This window comes from Pongo pygmaeus, chromosome 5, assembly GCF_028885625.2.
Source record: "Pongo pygmaeus isolate AG05252 chromosome 5, NHGRI_mPonPyg2-v2.0_pri, whole genome shotgun sequence".
Taxonomy (NCBI): Eukaryota; Metazoa; Chordata; class Mammalia; order Primates; family Hominidae; genus Pongo; species Pongo pygmaeus.
In genome coordinates, this window is record NC_072378.2 from 33,983,394 (window position 1) to 34,010,278 (window position 26,885).

General features: G+C 53.2%; 1 protein-coding gene and 1 long non-coding RNA gene across 8 annotated transcripts in view; one reads left to right on the top strand and one right to left on the bottom strand.

Annotated features, from left to right (window-relative positions):
• The first annotated feature begins 711 nt into the window (after positions 1–711).
• ITPR3 (inositol 1,4,5-trisphosphate receptor type 3) overlaps positions 712–26,885 on the top strand; it is a 72,457-nt gene continuing 46,283 nt past the window's right edge. The window contains exons 1-4 of one of the 7 annotated variants that reach the window (XM_063666123.1): positions 3,078–3,317; positions 3,678–3,779; positions 20,071–20,141; positions 23,432–23,520. In XM_063666123.1, the coding sequence (XP_063522193.1) occupies positions 3,259–3,317; positions 3,678–3,779; positions 20,071–20,141; positions 23,432–23,520 (321 nt within the window). In that variant the 5' untranslated portion in view covers positions 3,078–3,258. Of the gene's footprint in view, positions 1,083–3,077; positions 3,318–3,677; positions 3,780–20,070; positions 20,142–23,431; positions 23,521–26,885 lie in introns of those variants that run through there. The other 6 variants (XM_063666124.1, XM_063666125.1, XM_054490243.2 and 3 more) reach the window with 6 other exon arrangements.
• Positions 10,908–13,401, bottom strand: LOC129037910 (uncharacterized). The gene is made up of 2 exons (XR_008503012.2): positions 13,020–13,401; positions 10,908–12,669 (listed from the first exon to the last, which is right to left on the bottom strand). It is a non-coding gene; the product is annotated as an uncharacterized LOC129037910 (long non-coding RNA).

Genomic DNA, 26,885 nt, shown 5'->3' on the forward strand with positions numbered 1-26,885 from the left:
TTTGAAAGGAAAGACGGAAGGAGCCAAGAGTTTTGGAGCCAACTCCTGGAGAGGGAGCGGCTGAACTGATTCGGAAGTTGGATCTCTTTGTACACAGGAATGCGGAGAGAAAAAAAACAAAACCCACCCCATTGCTTCATTTCCCCTCCAAGCCTGAGCACTTTCTATTGTGCAATGAAAAGGCTTTTCACGTTGAGAAAAATGAATCCCGAATTTGCTCTGCAAAGGGATGAGCGCGCCTCTGGGCGCCAGCCTGCTCTCAGCTGGGCGCGGAGACCGCGCGGTGGCCGCAGGGCGGCCGCGGCCAGGGCGCTCCAGGGCGCGTCCTCCGCGAGCGGCCCCGGGGTGACGCCCGCCGGAGAACTGGACTCCCCCTTCCGCGGGCGCCTGTACTGGCTCTTAGCCAGCCGAGGGCCCGGGTGCAGATAGTCCGGGAACCCCGAGGGCGGAGAGCTCCCCACTACGCCTGGGCCTCCCAGGGATGGCAGTTCCGAGAGCCCCCTAGACCCGGTGCCGTGCAGGACGCCTTTGGGGATCAGGAGGGCTGGCGGCGCATTCGGCGTCCGGGAGGCCGGGCCCCGGACGCGCGAGGAGCGCGGGGCGCGGGGAGGCGGGCCGGTGCACATGGGTGCCGGCGGGCGGGCTGCGGGGGAGGGGGGGCGGGGTGTGGCCTCCCCGCCTCCCAGGCGGGATTTGCATGTGTGGTGGCCCCAGACTTCCTGCTCCTTCTACGCTGCAGGTACGCGCGGGCCGGGCGGGGCGGGCGGGCGGCGGGCGCGCCAAGACGTGGGCACCTCCTCACCCGGACCCCGGGCCCCGCCGCGCCGCCTCCTGGCTCCCGTGGCCGCCAGCCCGCCCCGGCCGCAACAAGCGTCGGGCTCCGAGGTGAGAGCGCACCCCTCTCCGCTCCCCGGACGCCTCAGTCCTCCGCACTGAGCTTGGCCACGCGCCCCTAGGCGCCCCCCACGCCCTGGGCCCTGGCGGCCCGCAGCCATGAGTGAAATGTCCAGCTTTCTTCACATCGGGGACATCGTCTCCCTGTACGCCGAGGGCTCCGTCAATGGCTTCATCAGCACTTTGGGGTGAGTGAGCCGAGTTCGAGAGGGGCGCGGGTAAAGAGGGGGCGCCGTGGGCCCTGGTGCCAGCTGCGTGCGTCCAGCCGCCGCCGCCCCCCGACAGAGGGCCTGGACGTCCCCCTAGTCTCAAGGAGCGGGAACGGCTCGCCTCCTTCTTTTACAGAAAGGAAGTGAAGTGTTTGCTCAGGTAGGACTCGGGCTCCCTACTGGAGTTGGCAGGAGGAGCCCCCCTCGGCGCAGCCTCTACCCTCCCGCGCACGCCTTTGGAGGGGGCGGAGGGGCCAAGGCTTCCTTTGCAGGTGGTCCCGGAGGCGGGCAGGTGGGTGGCTGGAGGCTGAGTTGGGGAGGGGCAGCCGGGCCGAGACGTGCCCGGCTCTGAGGGTAGGGCGGAGCGTCGGGAGTGGGCAGGCTCAGCTTGCAGCCCGTAATCCTCTATTACCGATCCCGTGGTGCCTTTGAGGGGTCGCACCTTCTCCTCACAGCTCTCTGCCTGTTCTTCCCAGCTTCAGTAGGAGTGTCTTCTCAGCCCTCCCCTTCCAGGCTTCAAGGTCCTGGCCAGCTGCCCCTTCTCCCCGCCTCTCCCATTCAATTTCCTGCGCCGGTCATCTGGCGCCCTTGGGTCCTTGGTTCTAGCTTCTCTCCAGCACTTCACAAACATTAATTAATTCTGGCCGCCACCTCCCAGGGTCTGGGCTGGATGAACAGGGAATCAATTCACGTCCCTGGAGAGGGCCAGGCCTGTAGCAGGGAGAGGGCAGGAGAGAAATTAGGTAGAGAGGATGGGTTTATCTTCAGAGGAGCAGCTGGGTGATTCGCTGGATGGGAGCGTAGGTGGTTTTTCCAGCCAGACCCCAGGGCAGGGTCGGCTACCTTTGTCCCGTTTTCAGTCTGGGGGCCTGGGTTAAATTGTCTCATCCTCCCAACCACACATGGCTGTCCTCTAGGGTACACCCACCCTCCTCTGCTGATCCACTCAGTGGGACCAGCCAGCCGTGTGGTGCCTTCTCTCTATGGCCTTGGAGGACAACCTGGCACCCTTAGCTCAGGACTGCTGCTGGACAGGGCCCAGCTCACCCCAGGCCTGGGAGGTGAGGGATCACTGGTCTCTCCCAGGGTTGCTGGGAGTTACCTTTCATCTTGGTGTAAAGGGAATGGATTGTGGGATTGGAGGGCTGGCTCTACCAAGCAGGGAGTTCTCACCTGGCATTCCAGAGTGCCCTGCTCGCCTTCTCGCAGAACCATCCAGGTCCCTCCTGGTGCCCTCCCTTTCACACGTGGAATCCCTGGCTGTTTGTCCCCACTTCCACTAGATCTGACTTCTTCCCAGCTTCCTAGAGGATGGGGGTGGAGCCACATCTGGGCCAGCATCTGTGCAGGCCTCCTCCAGAGAGCAGTGACTAGGCCCTGGCTGCCCTGAGGCCAGGGCTGCCCATAGTAGGTACAGAGTAAACACCTCTGATAAAGCTGAGGGAAGGAGGAGAGGGTGTGGGGGCTGGGAGGGACATAGGGAAATATCGTGGAAGTCCCCTCCTAGTGTCTGAAGAGCACCAGGGACTTTTGGGAAATGACCACCTCTGTTGCTTAGTGCCTGGCTTAGGGCTGAACACATGATTTTCAAGCGCCTGTGAGTTTTGTTTGTTTGTTTTTTGTTTTTTTTTTTTTAGACAAGGTCTCACTTTCTCACTCAGGCTAGAATGCAGTGATGCAGTCTCGGCTTACTGCAGCCTTGACCTCCGGGGTTCAAGCAATCCTCCTGCCTCAGCTCCCAAAACTAGCTGGGACTACAGGCACATCACCACACTCGGCTAATTTTTGTATTTTTTTTGTAGAGACTGGGTTTCACCATGTTGCCCAGGCTGGTCTCCAACTCCTGAGCTCAAGCAATCTGCCCACCCCAGCCTTCTAAAGTGTGTGAACCACCGTGCCCTGCCTAGCACCTGTGAGATTTAACAAAATCAGGGAAAACATCTTATTGCTGCTTCCCCTGCCCTCGTGCAGGCCTCACTCCCTCACAAAGGATTCCCTCTGTTGCCTCCAAAACTTCCTCCCACCTCGGCCCTTCCTGCCCCAGGAAGTGCTTCCTCCAGTCCACCTTGATCCTGGGGCAGATCCTGGTGACCTCTAGAAAGCCCTTCTACGCCAGGGTGCCCCCTCCCTCTGCAAACACCTCCAACATCTCCTGATGTTCCACCAGCGGACGTCCACCCTCCTAGCATGGCTTGCTAGCATCAGCCTGTGCAGGTCTGCGTCATAATTTTCTGGGGCTTTTCCACCTTCCCATACCTGGAACTCTAGGTGCACCACATGACTGCAACCTGTCCCGCGCTCTCAGTCTCTTTACCTTTGCTCTTGGGTTGTTCCCGCCCTTTAGCAAGTCTCCACCTGGGTAAATCTGTCCCACCCTCTAAGGCTTAATGCAAAGTGGCCTCTTTTGAGAAATCCAGCTTCCCCTACCCCTAGGGCAGAATTAACCCTTCGTCCTCTATGCTTTTGAACTGCTTTGTACAAACCACTCTCTGGTGTTCCTCACATTGGAGGCTTCCCTGTAGGCCCATCTAATGCTGGGCACTTTGCCAGGATTAACACCATTCATATATTTAGCAGGTCCACAGGCACTGTACTGGGTGCTGGGAACTTGGTGGTGATTAAGGGAGCTGTGCTTCCTGCTTCCTTGGAAGTTAAGAGTCAAAGAAGGAATGATTTGTAAGTGCTGTAAGTAATCAGTCCAGCAGCTTCAGCGTCACCAGGAAGCTTGTCAGAAATGCAGAATCTCAGACCCTGCGCCCGTCCTACTGAATGAGAATCTGCATTTTATTAAGATCCCCAGGGGACTGGTGCATTAAAGTGTGAGGAGTGTTGCTCTGAGTGATTTTCTCTCTGCCCCATCCTCCTCAGAATCCTTCTGCCTCCTTTCTGAACTCTGGTCCCCTCTGCTTTTCCCGAGGCTGTTGGTGCCCATGTCTGTGAACCCGTAGGCTGATTTGACTGAATTCCTGGGCTAACCCAGTGCCCAGTGTGTGGGCCCCAAGAGGTACCCAGTAAGGGCTGGATAAAAATGAATGTGTTGAAGGCAGGGGTGGCCTTGGTGGGCAGATGGGCCAGGTCACCTGGGAGATGGGAAGGGGGCATTGGTTGGGGAGGGAGGCAGAGGCAGCATTCAGATTCTGGCCAGAGCTCTTCAGTGCAAAGCGGAGGAGGCCAATTAGAGCCTCCTGGAGAATTAGGGGTCCTGGTGAAGATTGTACATTAACTCTAGGTGGGAAGGACGGGAGGGATCTGGGGAGTGGATCCAGGAGCAGTTGAGACCGCCGGCCGGCCAGCAAGGGAAAGCAGGCCTACGCCTGTTCTTGGCAGGAGAGCAAGGCCAGTGCCAGCGCTTTATCCCTCACCCTAGGTGGGAGCAGCAGAGGCCAGGGCTGGAGTAGCTGATTAGGGCCAACAAAAAGTGGAGGATTGAATGTGGCCTCAGGCCAGTGGCTAGGGAGAACTGGCCTTGGGTACACAGGGTGGACCCATCAGGATCTCAACTCATCTCTTGAAGATCTCTTTTTTTTTTTTTTTGAGACAGAGTTTCACTCTTGTTGCCCAGGCTGGAGTGCAATGGGGCGATCTTAGTTCACCGCAACCTCAGCCTCCTGGGTTCAAGCGATTCTTCTGCCTCAGCCTCCCGAGTAGCTGGGATTACAGGCATGTGCCTCCACACCCAGCTAATTTTGGTTTTTTTTTTTTGAGACGGAGTCTCGCTCTGTCGCCCAGGCTGGAGTGCAGTGGCACGATCTCGGCTCACTGCAAGCTCTGCCTCCCAGGTTTATGCCATTCTCCTGCCTCAGCCTCCTGAGTAGCTGGGACTACAGGCATCCGCCACCGTGCCCGGCTAATTTTTTGTGTTTTTAGTAGAGTTGGGGTTTCACTGTGGTCTCGATCTCCTGACCTCGTGATCTGTCCGCCTCGGCCTCCCAAAGTGCTGGGATTATAGGCGTGAGCCACCGCGCCCCACCTTAATTTTGTATTTTTAGTAGAGACTGGATTTCTCCATGTTGGTCAGGCTGGTCTCAAACTCCCGACCTCAGGTGATCCGCCCGCCTCGGCCTCCCAAAGTGTTGGGATTACAGGCATGAGCCACTGTGCCTGGCGAAGATCTCTTTTGAGTACCCGGAGAGGTGGCCCCAGACCCACAGAAAGTAAACTGGGGGAGTGCAGGTGAACTGGGTCTTGGAGCTGAGCTTTCAACATTTGTCAAAGTGCCTCTGCCCACCCATGGCTCGGCCTTGGAGCCTCATTTGGAGCTCTCAGGGCCTCTGGACCTGGATCACCCAGGGCTGGGTAATCATAGTGAGTAGGAGACGCTGCCTCTTACTCATGGGGTTCCCTGTCTACCTGCCAGCCTGACCTGCTTCCCTGGAGGTCAGGACCCAAGAAGTATGGGGGTGAATATAGAGGAAGCCCCAGGTCTCCAGGCTCAGGATCCCTAAGTCAGAAACCTCAGAGGCATAGCTCTCAGGAAGGGTGTCTGTCTCATGTTCCATCACCAACTTGTTGGGTGGTTTCCGTTTTGTTTTGTTTGAAATGGGGTCTTTGTCACCCAGGCTGGAATGCAGTAGTGTGATCTGGGCTCACTGCAGCCTTAATCTCCCAGGCTCAAGCAATCCTTCCACCTCAGCCGCCCGAGTAGCTGGAACTACAGGCATGTGCTACCACATCTGGCTAGTTTTTGTATTTTTTATAGAGATGGGGTCTCCCCTTGCTGCCCAAGCTAATCTCAAACTCCTGGGCTCAAGTGATCCTCCCTCCTCGGCCTCTCAAAGTGCTGGGATTACAGGCATGAGCCGCCGTGCCTGGCTGTTGCTGGATGTTTTGAACAATGCCCTGCCTTCTCAGAGTGAGTTTCTGTCAGCCTGCATTATCCTCTATGGTGCTCTGGCTGTACCTGAGAATCGCCTGGGGATTAAAAAAAAAATTTCAACTCCCAAGTCCCATGCCAGACCAATTGAATCACCATCTCTAGGGCTGAGGTCTGGCTGTTAGATTTTTAAAAAGTTCTCCAGGTGGTTTTAATGAGTACCTGGGGCCTGGATCCCTGATCTAGGGGCCCTCCTAGGCTGACAGGCTGTGAGGAAACCTGCCTGCTAGGTCTACCTGCCCCTCAGCCCAGAAGGCCCATCTCTTTGCCCTCATCAGACTTCATAATGTCATTCAACAAACATTTATTAGGCATCTACCATGTGCTAGGCAAGGCACTGTTTTAGGCACTGCAGAATCAGTGGTAATCAAGGCACAGATCCAACTTGTTCCATTCTGTGCAGTGGGGCCCTTTGAGCCTAAGTCTCTGAGACACATGTAATTCCAGGAGTGGGGGACTGCCTTTCCCTTGCTGATAGCATTCCCTGGGTGGATTTCAGACCTGTCTTGGCTTTCTTTCTTTTTTTTTTTTGGAAAGAGTTTTGCTCTTGTTTTCCAGGCTGGAGTGCAATGGCACAATCTCAGCTCACCACAACCTCCGCCTCCCGGGTTCAAGCAATTCCGCCTCAGCCTCCCGAGTAGCTGGGATTACAGGCATGTGCCACTACGCCTGGCTAATTTTTTTGTATTTTTAGTAGAGATGGGGTTTCTCCATGTTGGTCAAGCTGGTCTTGAACTGCTAACCTCAGGTGAGCCGCCTGCCTCGGCTTCCCAAAGTGCTGGGATTACAGGCGTGAGCCACCGCGCCCGGCTTGGCTTTCATTTAATTGTGATTTCATTGGAAGAAGATGTTAGACTTCTGTTCTGTATCCCAAGGCAGAGTCTTGGTCTTAGCCTAATCCATGCAACTCATTTTTTGAAAATATATGTATTTTTTCAGATTAAAAAAATATATACATTCCATGGAGAAAATGTGAAAAACTCAAAAGAATGATCTGTAATACCACTATGGCTTACATGAACATTCCCTATGACCTTCTAGCCTTTTATATTCATAAATGAACATTTACAAACAATATCGAACTGCACGTATGGCTTTGTACCCTGTCCTTTTTTGGATATATATAGTGAGCGGTATTTTCCCATGCCAACACACCATTGTTATGGCTGCACAGCCATGGTATGCTGTACCTTAATTTATTTAAGCAACTCTAGTATTCAGCATTCAGGCTGTTTGTACATTTTTGCTGTTAAGAACAATTTGCCCTGAACATCCTAGTGCATACATGCCTGAACACTTGTCTAGTTATAGTTATCCTCTCGAGTAATACGTTTCCAGAAATGGCGATCAAAGACAAAGTACACCTTTAACTCTTAGGCTGTCTAACTTTTTGTGTTTCTGTGGTGGTGGAGGGGTATAGGAACAGAACTCGGTGCCACAGAGGGTCAGACACGATTCATGTCATGTGTGAGTGTTGCACTAGCATGTGGGGAGTAAGACCACCCTCTGCCCTTAAGGTTAGGTACCAGGCACTTCCCGGGCAGTGCGAGGATGTGATGGAGAAGGGATGAAGTGGAGAGGGTGTGGCGCAGGGTTGGCTCAGCCTAGACCCAGTGCCACACATCCACCTTGGGACTCCAGGGTCTCAGGCTGCATCCAACTGCTCGGCCTGAATCCTGCCGGCCTGAAAGAATCCTGCTGGAGCCACTTGCTTACACTCTGCCCTGCCCTACATTCCTGACCCCATATCCCCTCCCTAGCTTGGCCCATTGGGGTGGTGGCTTGGGTTGGGGGTGGGGACACATGCTGAGTTTTAGGGTGGGGCCACACCAGCTTTCTGTTTTCAGCTTAGGGGGAGGTTTCTGGGTTTGGATGACCTCTGCACACATGCCTGGAGTCCCTGCATGTCCACCCCCAGCCCTGCTCTCTAGACTTCACCCCATATGGGGCTGGGGCACCCCTTTCTGGGAGAGAGGGCTGTGTGAGTGGAGGGGAGGAAACCTGGGGTAGGGGAAGGAGGAAAGCAGAACCCAGATCTCTACTAAGTTCATCACAGGCCTCTGAATGTGAGCTCTGAGCCCCCTGGGTATGTCAGGCTGGTCATGCGAAAGGTGCCAATGGTACCCAGCATTTGTACCTGCAGTCACAATTCCCTGGAGTCAGGATCCCTGGCTTGGAGAGCTTGGGGTCACACAGCAGGGAACTGAGGAGAGAAGGTTGTAGGGCCTTTCAGGCTAGGGACTGTGAGAGAAATCATGGGTGCAGAAAAGAGGCTGGGCGTTCACAACACAGTGAGTCCAGGGTGTGGGCTGGGGACAGAACTGGGTGGAGCCACATTACAGAGGGATTTCCACTTGGGGAGACAGTCAGGAGAGACTCATTGCAGAGGCTTCAGTGAGGGAGTAAAATGACCAGAGTGGTATGTTTTTTTGGTCAGCAGGTGGGCAGAGCCGGAAGGGGCTGTCAACACAAATCTCAGTCCAGGAGCAGCTGCAGGTGCTTGAGGCAGACACCTGTGCATATTTGGTTAGCAAATTGCTCTCCCCATCACTCAGCCAGCCAGCCATTAGCCCTTCCTGCACAGTGCAGGAGAGCCCTCTTCTCCAGTATGAGTCTAGAAATAGATGATGGGGGTGATATAGGTAATGGGAGGGAGAATTAAGTCTGTGTCTCAAAGATGATGATGATGATGGCATGGGTAGACTTTACAGATCACTTATGTTGGGCGGCCCTGGCCTTTACCTATGGTCTCACAGCCTGAGGCATAAACATAATTCAGGAAAAGTAGCGGGAAGCATTTAGAACACCAATTTGCTTACCACCTAGACTTAATCATTGTTTACAGGGGTCACATTTGATACGTGTATTTTTTGCTGAAGTATTTTATGATAAATTACATACATTGCATCTTTTTCACCTCTAAATATTTTATTATACATCCCTATGTAACTACAGTGCTGTGATCACACCAATTAATAGTTTCCTAATAGCATTCAGGGCCCCATCCATAGTCAGATGTGCCCATTGTCCTCGGTGGTATGATCAGAGTTCGCTGTAACCTCGAACTCCTGAGCTCAAGCGATCCTCCTGTCTTGGCCTCCCAAAGTGCTGGGATTACAGCCACTGCACCCAGGTTGTCCGTGTTTGACCGACCATTGGTTTCTTTTTTTTTTTTTTTTGAGATGGAGTTTCCCTCTTGTAGCCCAGGCTGGAGTGCAATGGTGCAATCTTAGCTCACTGCAGCCTCTGCCTCCCGAGGAGTGATTCTCCTGCCTCAGCCCCCAGAGTAGCTGGGATTACCAGTGCCAGCCACCACGCCCGGCTAATTTTTGTATTTTTAGTAGAGACGGGTTTCACCATGTTGGGCAGGCTGGTCTTGAACTCCTGACCTCAGGTGATCTGCCCGCCTTGGCCTCCCAAAGTGTTGGGATTACAGGCGTGAGCCACCACGCCGGGCCTGACCATTGGTTTCTTTAAATCAGGATCCTAGGCCGGGCGCAGTGGCTCATGCCTGTAATCCCAGCAATTTGGGAGGCCGAGGCAGGCGGATCACGAGGTCAAGAGATCAAGACCATCCTGGCCAACATGGTGAAACTCCGTCTGTACTAAGAATACAAGAATTAGCCGGGCATGGTGGCGCGCGCCTGTGGTCCCAGCTACTCGGGAGGCTTAGGCAGGAGAATCGCTTGAACCCGGGAGGTGGAGATTGCAGTGAGCCGAGATCGCGCCGCTGCACTCCAGCCTGGCAACAGAGTGAGACTCCGTCAAAAAAAAAAAAAAAAAACCATCGAGATCCTGTCAAGGTACTCGTGTTACATTTTCTTATGCCTCTTTAATCTAAAACAGCGCCCCGCCCCCATCTCCTTTTCTACCATGAACACTGAGTTTCTGGCAAGGCGGGGTTGTGGTGTAGGCTGCTTCATTTTCTGGATTGATTTGTCAGGGCTGCCTTTGTTGCTTTGTTTCCCAGAGAGCTCTGCGGAGGTTTGGAGCCAGGGCGAGCTGGCCTGAGGGTCTGCCCTGCCGAGGGTCCTACAGCCTCAGTTACTCTGTCAAGTGAGAAAGACTGAGGGAGTCCAGTTCTGGGTTATGGAGAGTGGGAGACAAGCCTGGGGCTGGCAGGCCAAATATATGAGGCAAGGGCTGGCTGGCGGCCCATGGTTGCACCTTTTCTCCCTCTCTTCCCAGCTTTCCCTTTGGCCTCCTGCTCCCTGTCTTTCTTCTCCTTGGCCTTACAGATATGTCCTCCCATGCACCCAGCACCGCTGTAGACCCCAGGACTTGTCGTAGAGACCCCAGGACTTGTCAGAGAGCCTGCCTGACCCTGACAGCCAGAAACCCAGGCCTGTGGCAGAGACAGGGTGGCACACTGGCCCCGACCTTTATTTCTACTGGGCCAAGTTTAGTTGTTCTTGCTATCTCCATTCTTTCTGGAGAGACTATTTGGGTTCTCTGCGTGTGTGGCTTATTGCCCTTTCTAGACTTTAAGCTTTCTGAAGGCTTTAGCTGTACTTGTTTTAAAATTCCATATATTCCATATACTGCCTGGCCCCTTGGTTGGCACAGGGTGGATTCTTGGTAAAGATATGTAGAGGTAAAGGAAATGGTTGCTTTTGCAGGGATGCAGGAGTTAATTTCTTTTCTCTGATGAGCCAGGAGCCCCAACCAGTGAATCTGGGTTCCTCTCTTAACATTCCGCCTAGTAGGTGTGACTTTGGCTATCTGGAGAAAGGGCCCCCCAGGCTTCCCACCCACCACCAGCCCATCCCAGTGTTCTGACAGTGCCTGCTGTTGGAGTGGCCTCCTTGGGGCTGGCCTGCATCTGTGGAGTGGTGGCCAGTTGTAGGGTCTAGCCCTACGGGGCTTAGTGGGTGTTCTCCCCATGTGCGGAGATGAGAGATTGTAATAAATAAAAGCACAAGACAAAGAGATAAAGAAAAAACACCTGGGCCAGGGGGACCACTACCATCAAGACGCGGAGACCGGTAATGGCCCCAACGGCTGGGCTCGCTGATATTTATTGCATACAAGATAAGGGGGCAGGGTAAGGAGGGTGAATCTTCTAAGTGATTGACAAGGTGAAGCAAGTCATGGGATTACAGGATAGGTGGCCCTTCCCTTTTAGGTAGCCGAAGCAGAGAGGGAAGGCAGCATATGTCAGCGTTTTCTTCTCTGCACTTGTAAGAAAGATCAAAGACTTTAAGACCTTTACTATTTCTTCTACTGCTATCTACTGCAATCTTCAAAGAGGAACCAGGAGTACGGGAGGAGCATGAAAGTGGACAAGGAGTGGGACCATTGAAGCACAGCACCAGAGGGAGGGGTTTAAGCCTCCGGATGACTGCGGGCAGGCCTGGATAATATCCAGCCTTCCACAAGAAGCTGGTGGAGCAGAGTGTTCCCTGACTCCTCCAAGGAAAGGAGACTCCCTTTCGCGGTCTGCTAAGTAACGGGTGCCTTCCCAGACACTGGCGTTACAGCTTGACCAAGGAGCCCTCAAGCGGCCCTTATGCAGGTGTGACAGAAGGCTCACCTCTTGCCTTCCAGGTCACTTCTCACAATGTCCCTTCAGCACCTGACCCTATACCCACTGGTTATTGCTAGGTTATATTAGTAATGCAACAAAGAGTAATAGTAAAAGGTAAAGATTAATAGTGATTGCTAATTGTCCATGATCATCTCTATATCTAATTTGTATTATGACTATTCTTATTCTAACTATTTTCTTTATTATACTGAAACAGTTTGTGCCTTCAGTCTCTTGCCTCGGCACCTGGGTAATCCTCTGCCCACAGCCAGTGTCTGGGGCTGGGAGCCAGAAGACGTGGGATCTGGAACTTGCTGTTCCATTAACTTGTGTGACCTGGGCTGGTCAGTTTCTCCTCCATGCCCCAGGGACAGTTTTCTCATCCACAGCTGAATGGGGGAGGGGGAGTTGTTCAGGGTCCCTCGGGGATTTCCCCAGTCTGTCATTCCCCCTCCCATGGTGCTCTGATGGTGGCCAAGCTGGTAGGTGCAGGTTTTGAGTCAGGCTCCCTGATAGTCACCTGCCCCACTTCTATCTAGCTCCCTTCCTCCTCCTTATCTAATCTTTCCAGACAGCACTGACCTGCCCTGCTACCTTTCCCATGGCGCCCACCTAGATCTCAAAGTCCACGCAGGGTGGAATGGGGTAGAATGGGATGTAGCTGTCTTCCTCTCCTACCTCAGATCAAGGTCTTGGGGTGTAGACCCCGTGGGCATTTCAGGGACTGTGTCCTCCTGCAACCCTAGAACAAGCTGTCAACCAGCTCCTTTCCAGAGGGCCCAGAACAGCCTTGCCTGCCCACAGGCCTCCAGCCAGGACCCTTTCCCTGTAGCCCCATCCTCCTGCTCCCTCTGCTGTTCAGACTGGTCTTGTGCCTCCCAGTGGATGGAAGGCGCACTGCAGGGACTGTCCTCTGGGCTCCTGAGCCTCTGCTGGGCTGGTCCTGAATGGAGGGGAGAAGGGGACACACAGGTGTAGCCAGGGCTCCTGTCCTCGGCACTCAGCGTGGTCGCAGGAGATCCCGGAGGGTGGGGACCACACCCAGCACATAGTAGGCTCGTAGTGAGGTCTGTTGAGTAGATGGAGACCTGGGTTGTGTCTGTGCCATTCTCTGACCAGCTGTGTGGCTCAGGGGTTCCATCCACTCTGTGGGCCTCACGACTGGACTGTGGTAAGAACACAATGAGATACTGGATGTAAAAACGATTGATAAACTATAGAGTCGCGCGATGGAGGGGCAGTTTTTCTGTGATCTTGGCTGGGGTACCACCGGCCTCTAGGTGAGGGGCGATGCCAGTGGTGGGCGTAGCGGGGCGTGGGCAGAGAACCACGCGGGAACCTCAGTTTGGCCTTGAGATGGCAGGAGTGGGATGGGGCGTCATCCTAGTAGAGGCTGGACAGTGAGAGATCGGTGGGCTGGTAAAGGGTGGGAACAGACCTTTTCCGGGGCCCGTGGGTGGAGGGACGTTGTGGGGAGGCGTTGGGGAGAGGGGGGTGAAGCGAAGCGGCCACTTACCCCTGTAGAGCGCGGCTCTGGTTTCAGCGCCCAGGTGCGCACTCAGCAGGGCACCTGTGGTCCGGCTAGTTTGATAAACACAGGTGCCCGCCATAAGGAAGAGTCGGGGTGGGGCGCTAAGGCCAGGGACGTCGGTGCCAGCAGGTGGGGAGGGGTCCCCCGGGGCCGCCCTCCGCGGGCAGACGAGCGGGGAGAGCAGGAAAGCGCGGGCGCAGCGGCACATCACCCGCCCCGCCCCCAGGCGCGTCTGGCGGAGGCGCGGCGTCCTGGCAGCGGCCGGCAGTCGGAGGCAGGCCGGGGCGAGGCCGCGCTGGCCCTCCCTTGGCGGCGGCGGCGCGTCGGGGGAGACGGCTGCACGTGGGACGGCGAGTTTCGCTTCGCCGCGGGGGCGGGGGCGGGGCCGGGGCTGGACGCCCGGAGGTCGCGGGCCGGGCCAGGCTGGGGGCGGGGCGGGGCGGGGCCGGGGCGGGGCCAGGGCGACCAGACCCACGCTCTCCCGAGCCGCGCGGACCCAGAACCGCTCCCACCACGCAGCGATGTGGAGGTCTCGGCCTCGCCCGGTGAAGCTCCCTCTCCATCCAAACTTACCTAACTTGTGTCCCGGCCCTCGGGCCTCCCTCTGGCCCCAGGTCTCCCAACAGCCTATCTGATAAGAGCTTTCTTGCTTATCTGTTAATGACTTCACGCGACGCTCCCTCCCGTTCCCTCCTGCTCCCCTGTCGCCGGAGATCACCTTCATGGGATCCCTTAGGCCTAATGAGTATGCACAGAGACACGGGTGAGGGGAGCTTGGGGGCACGGTGGGACCTTGCAAACATCTGCCCAGGGCCACCTTTATCTACACACACCAGGTGGGGGCTGCGCTCAACTTCTGGAGAATAAAACAAGGAAGGCAAGGTGGCAAGGTGCCACCCCTTGGAGGTCTTGGGGGACACATAATGGAGCCTAGCATTCCCAGATGATGCCTGTTTTGCTGGTCCTGGCGGACCCAGGAGAAAATGCCCAAGGTCCCATCTCCTGCCTCCCAAGTCCTCACTCCTGACCGACCCTCCCTGCTTTCCGTAGCCCTGCCCAGGGCTTGCTTCTCTGCTCCGGTCCCTTCCACAGACCATTGTCGTCTGCTCAGCTGCACATCTGGGATGTTTTCCTTCCCAAGCTTGTTTGAATTCCCCTCCGGAGTCCATGCTCCCCTTCTGACCGTTCCCTCCCTTCTCTAAGTGGCTTCTGTTTGCACTCCTTGCTTTGTGGACTGCAGGGCACTGGCATGGGGAGGGGCTGAGCTGGAGAGGCGGGGCTTCAGAAGCTGTGCCAGCGTGGGCTCGGACAAATGGACATCCACCTAATGACCAGGTGGGCTTGTCCAGAGGGGTGAGGAAAAACACTTTGGCCCCCAAATTTGCATGTCTTCCCTGCCTGTGTGACCCAGACAAGGAGTTCCCAGGAGAGGCGTGGAGGGGTCAGGGATGAGGATGAGTTTTTTCCTCAAACAGGGACCCTCTGAGGAGGGGGACTCTGCGGCCTCTTCCTCTTTCCCCCGCTACAAGGCCCTGTGTGCTGGTCAAGATGGGGGCTGTGGGGACTGCCGCCAGCCTCTCTTTAGCTGCACAACTTCCATGCTGCCCTGCGGCTCCATCACCCCTGGTCAATGCTTTCTTTCACCATCAAAATTCATCCATCCTGTGTCCCCTCCCTTCAGGGCTTTGCTAAGAGACAACCAGCTAATCTGATTCACTAATATCTTACAAGAAATTCTATGAATTATTCAAGGCTCTGAGCAGCTCCTGCTTCTCCCACACCTTCTCTGATTGGCCAAGCAGTGACCTCTCCCTTCCCTGAATTCGGACGAAACCCACGGCTGGTACCACCAGTCGGCTCTGATACATATTCTTTATGTTATTTATCTTCTGAGTATGTGATTTGTCTTCCCAATGAGATTTTAAACTCCCTGAGGCAGGGACCTTGTCTTTTGCTTCTTGTGTACTTTACTGCACAGCTAGTAAAACGAATTAATTAACTCAGTATGTATTTTGTGTGTCCCCTCTCTGCACCAGGCAGTGGTTTGGGTGCTGAGGATACGGCAGGGAGCAAAACAGACACGTCTGTGCCCTCACGGCACTTAACATTCCATGGGGTCAGGCTAAGGGATAGTAAAAAAATAAGTAAACTAGCTAGCCAACCAGGTGGTGATAAAGGCTGTGGATAACAATTACACAGGGAGGGGCATACTGAGTGTGGCAGGAAGCAGTTTGCAATTTTTAATAAAAATGGGAGAGATGGTCTCCAGTCTCCATGGGAACAGGCTTGTTTGAGCCCAGATCTGAAGGAGGTGAAGGTCCTGGAGGTAGAGGGTTCTGGGCAGAGGAAACAGCCAGTGCCCACTCCCCTGGGGGCTTTGAGGAGCCTGGACGGGGCTCCAGGGCTGGAGCAGAGGGGTGAGGAGAAGGGGGATGGGGAGGAGATGCGATCAGAGAGGTGAGGGGGTGGACCACGTGGGTCTTTCAGGCCATGTAAGTTCTTTGGTTTTATTCTGAGATGGGTGGTTCTCGCGAGTTCTGAGTGGAGTGCTGGCCTGATTTGACTTACCTTTTAAAGGGATCCCCTGGCCGGGCTCGGTGGCTCACGCCTGGAATCCCAGCACTTTGGGAGGCGGATGCAGGTGGATCACCTGAGGTCAGGAGATAGAGACCAGCCTGGCCAACATGGTGAAACCCTGTCTCTACAAAAAAAATAAAAATAAAAAAAATAAAAAATTAGCTGGGCATGGTGGCAGGCACCTGTAACCCCAGCTACTTGGGAGGCTGAGGCAGGGAATTGCTTGAACCTTGAGGCGGAGGAGGTTGCAGTGAGCCAAGATCATGCCACTGCACTCCAGCCTGGGTGACAGAGTAAGACTCTGTCTCAAAAAAATAAAAAATTAAAGGGATCCCCCTGCTTCTGTGTGGGAAATAGGCTGAAGGGAGTGAAGCGGGAACCCAGGAGACCAGTGAGGAGGTAGTTACTGAAATCCAGGTGAGAGCTGGTGGGAGCCTGGACAATGTGGTGGTGAAAGTGCCAAGAAGAGGTCCAATTCTGTACCTGATTGTGTATTTTGAAGATGCAGCCCACAGGATTTCCTGACAGGTTAGTTGTGAGGTGTGAGTGGAAGGGAGGAGCCAAGGATAGGTCCAAGGTTTTTGGACCAAGCAGTTGGAAGGATGGAGTTGCCATCGACTGAGATGGGGAGGACCTCTGGAGGAGCATGTTCCAGTGGGAGGCCAGGAGCTCAGCTTGCACAGGCTGAGTTTGCGATGCCTGTGGACACCCAAGTAGAGATGCCGAGTAGGCAATTAGATCTCCGAGGCTGGAGTTCATGGGAGGTGAATGTGGGAGTTCTCAGTGAAGGTATTGGAGGTGCTTTTAAGTTCATGAGTGTGGTCAAGATGCGCAACGACATGAGTGCAGATGGAGAAGGGAAGAGGGCCAGGGACTAAGCAGGTGCTGGAGGTGGGGAGAGAAAAGGAGACAGAGGACCCTCTGCCCACCCTGTCATTCTGCAGTCCTGCACAGCGCCTGCTCTGACGCCGGGCTGCCTGGTTTCAAAGCCTGGCTCTGCGGATTGTTTAACATCTCCATACCCTGGTTTCTCTGCCTGCAAAATGGAAATAACAAAGTAGAATTAGAAACTTTAACAATATATGAAAACATGAGGCAGTTCTCCAGTACTCTGGGGACACCACCTGGATGTCGTGCAGTTCAATTCAATTCTGACACTATCTACCTGGAGTCAGTGTCAGATCCCACAGGTGGAAAGCTCAGTCCCCCAAGACTAACGTCACCTCAGACGCCAGTCGCAAGTCCGGGCTTCTGGTGCTTCTGACCAAACAGCCATAAATCAGGGGTTCCCACAACCCCCTCTTTATGTTTAATAATTTGCCAGAATGGCTCACAGAACTCAGAAAAACAGCCAGATGGAAGAGATTAATATGGAGCAGGAGATACAGAGCTTCCAGGCCCTCTCCAGGGGTGACCCCCTCCCAGTACCCGCATGTGTTCACCAGCCCAGCTCTCTGAACCTGGTTTTTTGTTTGCTTGTTTGTTTGTTTTTTTTTAACGGAGTCCCGCTCTGTTGCCCAGGCTGGAGTGCAATGGCTCAATCTCAGCTCACTGCAACCTCTGCCTCCAGGGTTCAAGCAATTCTCCTGCCTCAGCCTCCTGAGTAGCTGGGGTTAGAGGCGTGTGCCACCACACCTAGCTATTTTTTTTTTTTTTTTTAGACGAAGTTTTGCTCTGTTGCCCAGGCTGGAGTGCAGTGACTCGATCTCGGCTCACTGCAACTCTGCCTCCCGGATTCAAGCGATTCTCTTGCCTCAGCCTCCCGAGTAGCTGGGGTTACAGGCGTGCGTGCGCCACCACACCTGGCTAATATATTTTTTTTCTTTTTTAGTAGAGATGGGGTTTCGCCATGTTGGCCGGGTTGGTCTCAAACTCCTGACCTCAGGTGATGAGCCTGCCTCGGCCTCCCAAAGTGCTAGGATTACAGGCGTGAGCCACTGGCTCCTGGCCCCTTTTGGGTTTTTACAGAGGCTGCCTTACATAGGCATGTTTTTTGTTTTGTTTTGTTTTGTTTTTGTTGAGACGAAGTCTTGCTCTTTCACCCAGGCTGAAGTGCAGTGGCGTGATCTCGGCTCACCGCAACCTCTGCCTCTTGGGTTCAAGCGATTCTTCTGCCTGAGCCTCCTGTGTAGCTGGGATTACAGGCGCGCGCCACCACGCCCAGCTAATTTTTGTATTTTTAGTAGAGATGAGGTTTCACCATGTTGGTCAGGCTGATCTCGAACTCCTGACTTCATGATCCACCCACCTCGGCCTCCCAAAGTGCTGAGATTACAGGCATGAGCCACCGCGCCTGTCCACATAGGCATGATTGATTAAACCATTGGCCATTGGTGGTCAACTTAACCTTCAGCGGCTCTCTCCTTCCAAGAGGAGGTCGTGATGGGGGTGGGGCTGAAAAATGGGAACCCTCAAATTACACGGTTATTCCCCGGCAGCCCCATCCTCAGGGGCTTTCCAAAAGTCACCTCATTAACATAAAACCAGGTGTGGTTGAAAGAGGCTTGGAATGAACAAAATTCATGCCATTTCATCTTTATTGCTTCCGATCTATTTCAGGAACTGGATACAAAAATCTAAACATTGTAACTCTTCTTGCCTTTATCACTTAGGAAGTTACAAGGGCTTTAAGAGCTCTGGCCAGGAGCCGGGATGAAGACCAAATATATATTTCTTATTATATCATAACGCTTTGCACTGTGCAAGGTGTTAATCATTCCAAAGAAAACACACAGAGGCTCCGTTCTCAAGGAACTCACCTTGTAGACACAGCAAGTCAAGAAGTGGGGAGAGACGCTGCCAGGACCAGGTGCTGGAACATGAAGGAGGGAGGCCCACAGGGGCTGGCCAAGGAAGTCTTTGCAGAGTAGGAAAGCAGAGCTGAGGGTGGAAGGATGGAGTTTTGCTAGGCCTGTGGCTTCATGGGGCCAGAGTGGAGTGAGTATAAAGGCACTGCAGGCTGCCAGGACTGTCTCTGGAGAGTTGAGAGCTCCAGGGACCTTGGGATCAACTGGAGGTTTAGTAGAGTTGGGGCAAGGAAATAGTGAGGCTAGCTAGGGAGTAGGTAGAGGTCAGATCACAAAAGACCTTGTTAGGCTGGGCATGGTGACTCACACCTGTAATCCCAGCACTTTGGGAGGCTGAGGCAGGTGGATCACGAGGTCAGGAGTTTGAGACCAGCCTGGCCAAGATGGTGAAACCCCGTCTTTACTAAAAATACAAAAATTAGCCAGGCGTGGTGGCGGGTGCCTGTAATCCAAGCTACTCAGGAGGCTGAGGCAGGAGAATTGCTTGAACCCGGGGGCCAGAGGTTGCAGTGAGCCGAGATCGCGCCACTGCACTCCAGCCTGGTCAACAGAGTGAGACTCTGTCTCGAAAAAAAAACAGAAAAGACCTTGTTAACCAACCCAGGGAGAGGAGGTACAGAAGGAGCATGGGCTTTGAAATCAGCTCTGTGGGTTTAGGCAAGTTATTTGATATTCAGATTCGGTTTTCTCCTCAGTAAAATGGCACTAAAAAGAAGCCCCTTGCTGGGAAGTTGGTGAGAATTCAGAGGTAACAGGCGTGGAGGTGTTGAGACAGAGTTGGCCTTTGACATGGTGGGTGATCAGCATCACTTTATCTTAGAGGCTGGAGTGGCATTGACAATTTTTAAATGCAGGAAGGGTGGCTGGATGGGTAGATGGGTGGATGGATGGGTGCATGGGTGGGTGGATGAATAGATGGATGATTGGGGGCTGGGTAGATGGATGGGTGGAGGGATGAGTGGATGGGTGGATAGATGGATGGGTAAATGAATGCCCTCAAGAGATGCAAGATTAACGCCAGCATGGCTCTAAGAGGGAAATTGTCCTAGGGTGAACCAAAGAGGAGAATATGAAATGAGGCCTGACTGAGACTGGGAAGGCGTGAGAATCATCATCCTTCCTTGGAGACCTAAAGACTCATGCCGCTAGTTTGGTGTCTCCTGTGCTTCTCTCATCTGTCTGTCTCTGGTCTCTCTCTGCTTCTGTTTCTTATGCTTTTTGTCTTTCTGACTCACTGTCTCCCTTCCACTCCTCTACGCTTTTGTTTTTCTCCTCCTCTCCTGCTCCCTTCACCCACTGCCCGTCCCATCAGGTCAGCAGGGTCTCAGGGCTGGGACAGGAGATACACCTGCAGCATGTGACAGGCCCAACTAGTGGCAGAGTCCCCCCAGGACAGCTGCAGCTCCAGTCAGGGGGTTGGGGTGGGCTGGGTGTGCTTCTGTGGTCTTCCTGGGGTTCTCCCTGCCCCCAAGAGACACCTTGCCTTTCAACGGTGGTGCCAGGAAAGAATGACTTGATGGTGGGGAGCTTGTTAGAGATGGAGGAATTATCTTAGGGGCTCACTGGTGCCCTGGCATCCCCTGCTCTAAGGGAGGGATGCTGTGGGAGATAGTTCTCTTCTCTCCTGCTGACCGAGCTGCTTTGTTCCCCAGGCTGGTGGATGACCGCTGTGTGGTGGAGCCCGCAGCCGGGGACCTGGACAACCCCCCTAAGAAGTTCCGAGGTAAGACCTCCGCTTCCTCTGCCCCCGCCTCTCCCAGGCTGCAGGGTCCTGGACCTGCGACTGAATTTATTCAGCTGCATTCAGCCCCAGTGGCTGGATTAGATGTGGCGCTGCCCTGCAGACCTCATTCCGCTGTCGGCAGAATCCCCCTTGGCTTGCACTGCTGCCATCTTGGCACAGACGTGCCATTCCCTTCATTTTCTGGGGCCACACCCCACTTCTCAGGGTCGCATCCACTTCTGGCCAGGGGCCCATTCTCCCCCCAAAATCCCCACAGCCACAGGGCTTTCTTTGTCTGTGTGACTGGATGTTTTCTGAGGGAACGGGTGGAAAAGAGAATTGTCTTAGACTTTAGGAGGCCCTAGTGACAGCCCTTCCCTGTGCCTCAGTTCCTCACTGCATGGTAAGAGATTTGGACCCCATGGTTTCCAGAACTCTTCTGACCCTGGCTGTGTCCTCAGCCCCCTCCTGTGTGTGAGTCCTGCCCTGCAGGAGGCTCTAATAACAAAGCCCCTTGGTGGGAAGTTGGTGAGAATTCACCTTGGGCAAGTGACTTCATTCACGGGGCCTTGTCCTGAGTGGTCAGTGGGCTCCTCGGGCCACCCAGCAGGCTGAGGGCCTTTGTGGGGATTAAACAATATCCTGGCTGTCATTATGCCAAGCCAGGGTGAGGTGCTATTGTTGTGCTTACCTGTGAGGGCTGAGACCGACTGACAGTCAGACAGACAGGTCCTGGGCGTGTTGGGTAGGGTAGGAGCAGGCAGCAACACGCTGGGTCTGCTGCCACCAAGTCTGCCCGCGTGGCTGCTCCTCCGGGGAGAGCTTAGCTGGGATTGTCCTTGAGGGGGATGCTGGAAGGGGAGCGGGATTTAAGACAATCTGGAGGCATCCTTGGCTGGCTGGCTGGCTGGCTGCCAGGGGCCTTGCCCATCACTTGGAACCTGCAGAGGGGCCCCCTGTCTGCAGTTCTGTTCCTGCTGCCATCACGGGGCTCTGAGTGAGGGTTTTGGCTGGTGGAGGTCTTAGGTGGGAACTGCCCTGGCCCTGGACGAACCTCACCACCATAAGGCCCCTTCACCCTACACCGTTGGCCCCTGCTGCCTCTCCACCTCATCCTCTCCCCCTTGCCCCTCCCACTTCCCTGCAACCACACCAGCCTCCCTGCCATTCCTCATGGTCACCAGCCACACTCCCACCTCTGCATCTTTGCTGTTCCCTCTGCCCCGAACGTTCTTTCTCCAAATATCCACGCAGCCCAGATGCTCAGCAGCTTTAGGTCTCACATCTTCAGCAAGGCCTTCCCCGACCACTCAATACAAAATCGCACTGCTGGCCCCACCTGCCTTCCCTGCTTTCTTTTTCTCTGTAGCATGAATCTGCTGTGCTCAGTGTATTTTATTTGTTTGTGTTTGCCATTTTTCTGCCCCGCTAGAATGTCAGTTCCACCAGGGGTGGGATTTCTGTGTTTTTGTTGTTGTTTGCTGTTTTACCTGCAGTGTCTGCCACACGGTAGGTCCCCGAGCACATTTGAGTAATCAATGCATGCACAGGGCCCCTCCCCAGCATCCTCTTGCCCTGCCCCTCACTCAGGCCTGGCTGCTCCGTGTCCTGTTGTTGTGACCCACCCAGAATTCCCCCAGTGGAGCCCAGGCTCTGTGGGTTTCATGTGCTCACTTGGAGGCACAGCTCTGACCTCGCCTGTCCCAGTTCCCTGAAGGATGGACGGGTAGAGACAGGAGGCCTGGGCCTCTCCTGGAGTCAGAAATGGGAGGGCGTTGAGGCTGCAGATGGAGGGTGGATTGCCATCTAGTAGCAGGATTTAGTCTAGTTCTTGGAAAGAACTTAGAGACAGAGAGAAAGAGAGAGGTGAGCGTCCCATGGGTGGGCTCTGCCAGGACCGGAAGGGGAAGCTTTGCATGTGTGTCGAGGTGTGTGTGGGCAGCTGTGTGGTGTGACAGGCTGGTGACAGGGAGGTGGGTGTGACTACTCTCTGACTACTAGTGAGGTTGAGCACCTTTTCATAAGTTTTTTGGTCACTGAAAATGTACTCTTTTTTTTTTTCTTTTGTTTTTTGAGATGGAGTCTCACTCTGTCACCCAGGCTGGAGTGCAATGGCACGATCTCAGCTCACTGCAACCTCCGCCTCCTGGATTCAAGCGATTCTCCAGCCTCAGCCTCCTGAGTAGCTGGGATTACAGGCACGTGCCACCACACCCGGCTAATTTTTATATTTTTAGTAGAGACGGAGTTTCACTATGTTGGTCAGGCTGGTGTCGAACTCCTGACCTCGTGATCCACCCACCTCGGTTTCCCAAAGTGTTAGGATTACAGGCGTGAACCACCACGCCTGGCCGAAAATGTGCTCTTATTCCTTTTTTTCCTTTTTATAAAAGCAAGACAAATACATGATCTAGGATCCCCCACTCTACCCTGGTCCTCCACTCTACCCTCCTCACTCAACCTCCTTTCCCCTTCTCCAGGGGCAACCATATAAGAAAATCTAACTAGGTAATTTATTCATTCTGTTAAAACATCAAAACATCATACAAACACACACTGAGAGTCTGCTCCCACCCTCTTCCCACCCCCCACCCCCTCCACCACTGCCTCTTTAGGTCATCACTGTCTTTAATTGCTTATGTCTCTTCCAGTGTTCCATTCTGCAAATACAAACATATATCCAGATTTTCCCTTTTCTTACAGAAAGATAGCATTCTATATACACTATTCTGTTTTTTTGCTGGTTTTGCTTTATAAATCTTGCTGTAGACAGACCCTTCTGGAGATCTTTCTCTCTTAATATATAGAAGCTCAAACTTCCTCTTTCTCTCTTTCATTAATTATATTCACTTTAGCCAGGTGTGGTGGCTCATGCCTGTAATCCCAGCAGTTTGGGACACCCAGGTAGGTGGATTGCTTGAGCCTAGGAGTTTGAGACCAGCCTGGGCAACGTGGTGAAACCCCGTCTCTACAAAAATTCAAAAATTAGCTGGATGTGGTGGCACACCCCTGTAGTCTCAGCTACACAGGAGACTGAGGTGGGAGGATCGCATGAGGCCAGGAGGTCAAGTCTGCAGTGAGCCGTGATTGCACCACTGCTTTCTAACCTGGGCGACATAGTGAGATCCTGTCTCAAAAAAAAAGATGAAAAAAAAGTATATTCATTTTAGTTGCATATCCTGGACAACCGTGAGAAAATAGTCTCCTACAAATTACATAGTAATTTGTCTTAAACATTAAAAAAGATTATTTATTTATTTATTAAGACAGGGTCTTGCTTTGTTGCCCAGGTCGGAGTGCAGTGACACCATGGCTCACTGCAACACTGACCTCCTGGACTCAAGCAATGCCTCACCTTCCAGAGCAGCTGGGACTACAGGTGCGTGCCACCATGCTTGGCTAATTTATTTATTTTTTGTAGAGACAGGGTTTCACTGTGTTGCTTAGGCTGGAAAATAAGCGAACTCCTGGACTCAAGCAATCTGCCCGCTTCGACCTCCCAAAATATTGGGATTACAGGTGTGAGCGACTGTGCCTGGCAAAAGTCACTTATTTTTAATTGTGGTAAGATTCACATAACAGGGAGTTTACCATCTTAACCATCGTTAAGTGTACAGTTGAGCAGCATTCCGTACATTTTCATTGCTGTGCAACCATTACCACCATCCATCCACAGAACTTTTTTCATCTTGCAAAACTGAAACTCAATACCCATTAAACAATAACTCTCCATTTCCTCCTCCCCCCAGCCCCTGCAACTACCATTCTACTTTCTGTTTCTATAAATTTGATTACTCTTGGTACCTTATATAAGTGGAATCATACAGTGTTTGCCCTTTTGTGACTGCCTTATTTCACTTAGCATAATGGGTTCATCCATGTTGCAGCATCTGTCAGAATTTCTCTTTCTTATGGCTACATAGCATTCCACACATAGAGTTATGTGGCTCTATTGTAATTTGTTTCAGCAGTCCCCCTGATGAACTCTTGGGCTGTTTCAAGTCTTTTATTATTCCTGTTGGTGCTGCAGCAAAGACTCTCTTCTGTGGTCATTTTATGTAAGCGCAGGTGCGCTCCGAGAATGCAGGCCCAGCACTGAGGTTGCTGAGGCAGAGGGCGGGAGCTCTGTGATTGCCACTTGCCCCCCACTGCCATTGTATCATTTTGTACCCTCACCAGCAATGTAATAAGAGAAATCAACCCCTTTTAACTCTTTTCATGGTTTCTTCTGCTAGCTACCCCCGTGTCTCCAAATGTTATGATTATTCTATTTCTTTTTCTTTTTCTTTTTTTTTTTTTTTTTTTGAGACAGGGTCTTGCTCTGTCATCCAGGCTGGAGTGCAGTGGCGCAATCATGGCTCGCTGCAGCCTTGACCTCCCAGGCTCAAGCCATCCTCCCACCTGAACCTCCTGAGCAGCTGGGATTACAGGTGTGCATCACCACGCCTGGCTAATTTTTTTATTTTTTGTAGAGACGAGGTCTCACTGTGTTGCCCAGGCTCGTCTCAAATTCCTGGGCTCAAGCAATCCTCTTGCCTTGGTCTCCCAGAGTGTTAGGATTATAGGCATGAGCCACAGTGCCTGGCCACTACTGCTTGATTTACCAATTTTAGAGTATCTGTTGGTGCTAAGATAGATGATAATTTAACTTTCATGGCCTGTTCTTCCACTGCCCCCCTCATCCTCTCAACAGCATCCTGTGGCCTGTAGATTCTCTAGGGTCACCTTTATAAACCTGAGAGTCTCAGTTACCCTTTTTTTTTCTTCCTCATTCTGTCAATTCCTCCAAGCACTCTGTCCATGTCTCCCTCCCACTACTGCCATGTGTATTTTTTTTCTTTTCTGAGACAGGGTCTGGAGCGCAGTGGCACAATCATGGCTCACTGCAGCCTGGACCTCCAGGGCTCAGGCGATCCTCCCGCCTCAAGCCTCCCAAGCAGCTGGGATCACAGGTGCATGTCAACAGACCCAGCTAGTTTTTAAAATTTTTTGTAGAAATTGGGGGTCTCACCAAGTTGCCCAGGCTGGTCTTGAATTCCTAGGCTCAGCGATCCTCTTGTCTTGGCCTTCCAAAGTACTGGGATTACAGGTGTGAGCCACCACGCCCAGGCTGCCACGTGTATTTTTTTTTTTTTTTTCCAAGACAGAGTCTCGCTCTGTCACCCAGGCGGGAGTGCAGTGGCGCAATCTCATCTCACTGCAACCTCCGCCTCCCAGGTTCAAGCAATTCTCTGCCTCAGCCTCCTGAGTAGCTGAGATTATAGGCTTGCGCCACCATGCCCGGCTAATTTTTTTGTATTTTTAGTAGAGACGGGGTTTCACCATCTTGGCCAGGCTGGTCTTGAACTCCTGACCTTGTGATCCACCCGCCTCAGCCTCCCAAAGTGCTGGGATTACAGGTGTGAGCCATTGTGCCCAGCCTATACCACATGTATTTTTATTTATTTTTATTTTTAATTTTAATTTTTTTTGAAATGGAGTCTCGCTCTGTCGCCCAGGCTGGAGTGCAGTGGTGCAATCTCGGCTCACTGCAAGCTCCGCCTCCCGGGTTCACGCCATTCTCCTGCCTCAGCCTCCCGAGTAGCTGGGACTACAGGCACCCGCCACCATGCCCGGCTAATTTTTTGTATTTTTAGGAGAGACGGAGTTTCACCATTTTAGCCAGGATGGTCTCGATCTCCTGACCTCGTGATCCGCCCGCCTCGGCCTCCCAAAGTGCTGGGATTACAGGCGTGAGCCACCGCGCCCGGCCGTATTTTTATTTTTATTTTGTTTTTGTTTTGAGATGGAGTTTCACTCTTGTTGCCCGGGCTGGAATGCAATGGTGCGATCTTGGGTCGCTGCAACCTCTGCCTCCCGGGTTCAAGCGATTCTCCTGTCTCAGCCTCCCAAGTAGCTGGGCTTACAGGTGCCTGCCACCACGGCCAGCTAATTTTGTATTTTTGGTAGAGACGGGGTTTCTCCATGTTGGTCAGGCTGGTCTCAAACTCTTGACCTCAGGTAATCCGCCTGCCTCGGCCTCCCAAAGTGCTGGGATTATAGGCGTGAGCCACCGTGCCCAGCCTATTTTTATTTTTAATTCATCAAGACTGAATGACCTTTCCATTCTCTTCCGTAACCACAATGACATCTTGGGTGTTTTGTTCTATAGGTTGAGTCTAAACATTGAAGGTGATTGGAAGCAGATGCAGGCATTATTTCTTGCAGAGCTTGTACATTACTGCAACTGTATAACTTGCTTTGCTCTCTGTCCTTGACTTGGATCCTCTACTCTGGTGCTTGATTGAGCAGCAGAACCATCTGGGGTAGAAAGGGAGTTGGGGAGAGGTGCCTTTAAATATGCATATTCCTAGACCTCACCCCAGACCTGCCAAGATCTGTGGAGGGCCTGGGAGTTTGTGTATTTTAAAGCTATCCCTCTTGCCCTGGAATGATGGTATGCAGTGGCAGTGGGCATTTGGAGTGGTAGGCACCTTAGTGAGTATTGGATGAATGTTGACTGACCTTATTTAATAAATGAACAGCCTCTTGTCTGCAGCCTCACCAGCCCTGTGCCCCTTCATCCACAGGTACACACCCCGGGACACACAATCCTTACTTTAGGAAACCTCCCTGGACCCTCCACCTTTTCTCATGGCCTTTGATGCCACAATTCCTGTGTGGGCCCAGTCTCCTGGCTACCCGTCCACCCTCCTTCTCTCTGCCCTTCAGCCCTGTGGTTTAGTGACAGGGAAGGCTCAGGCC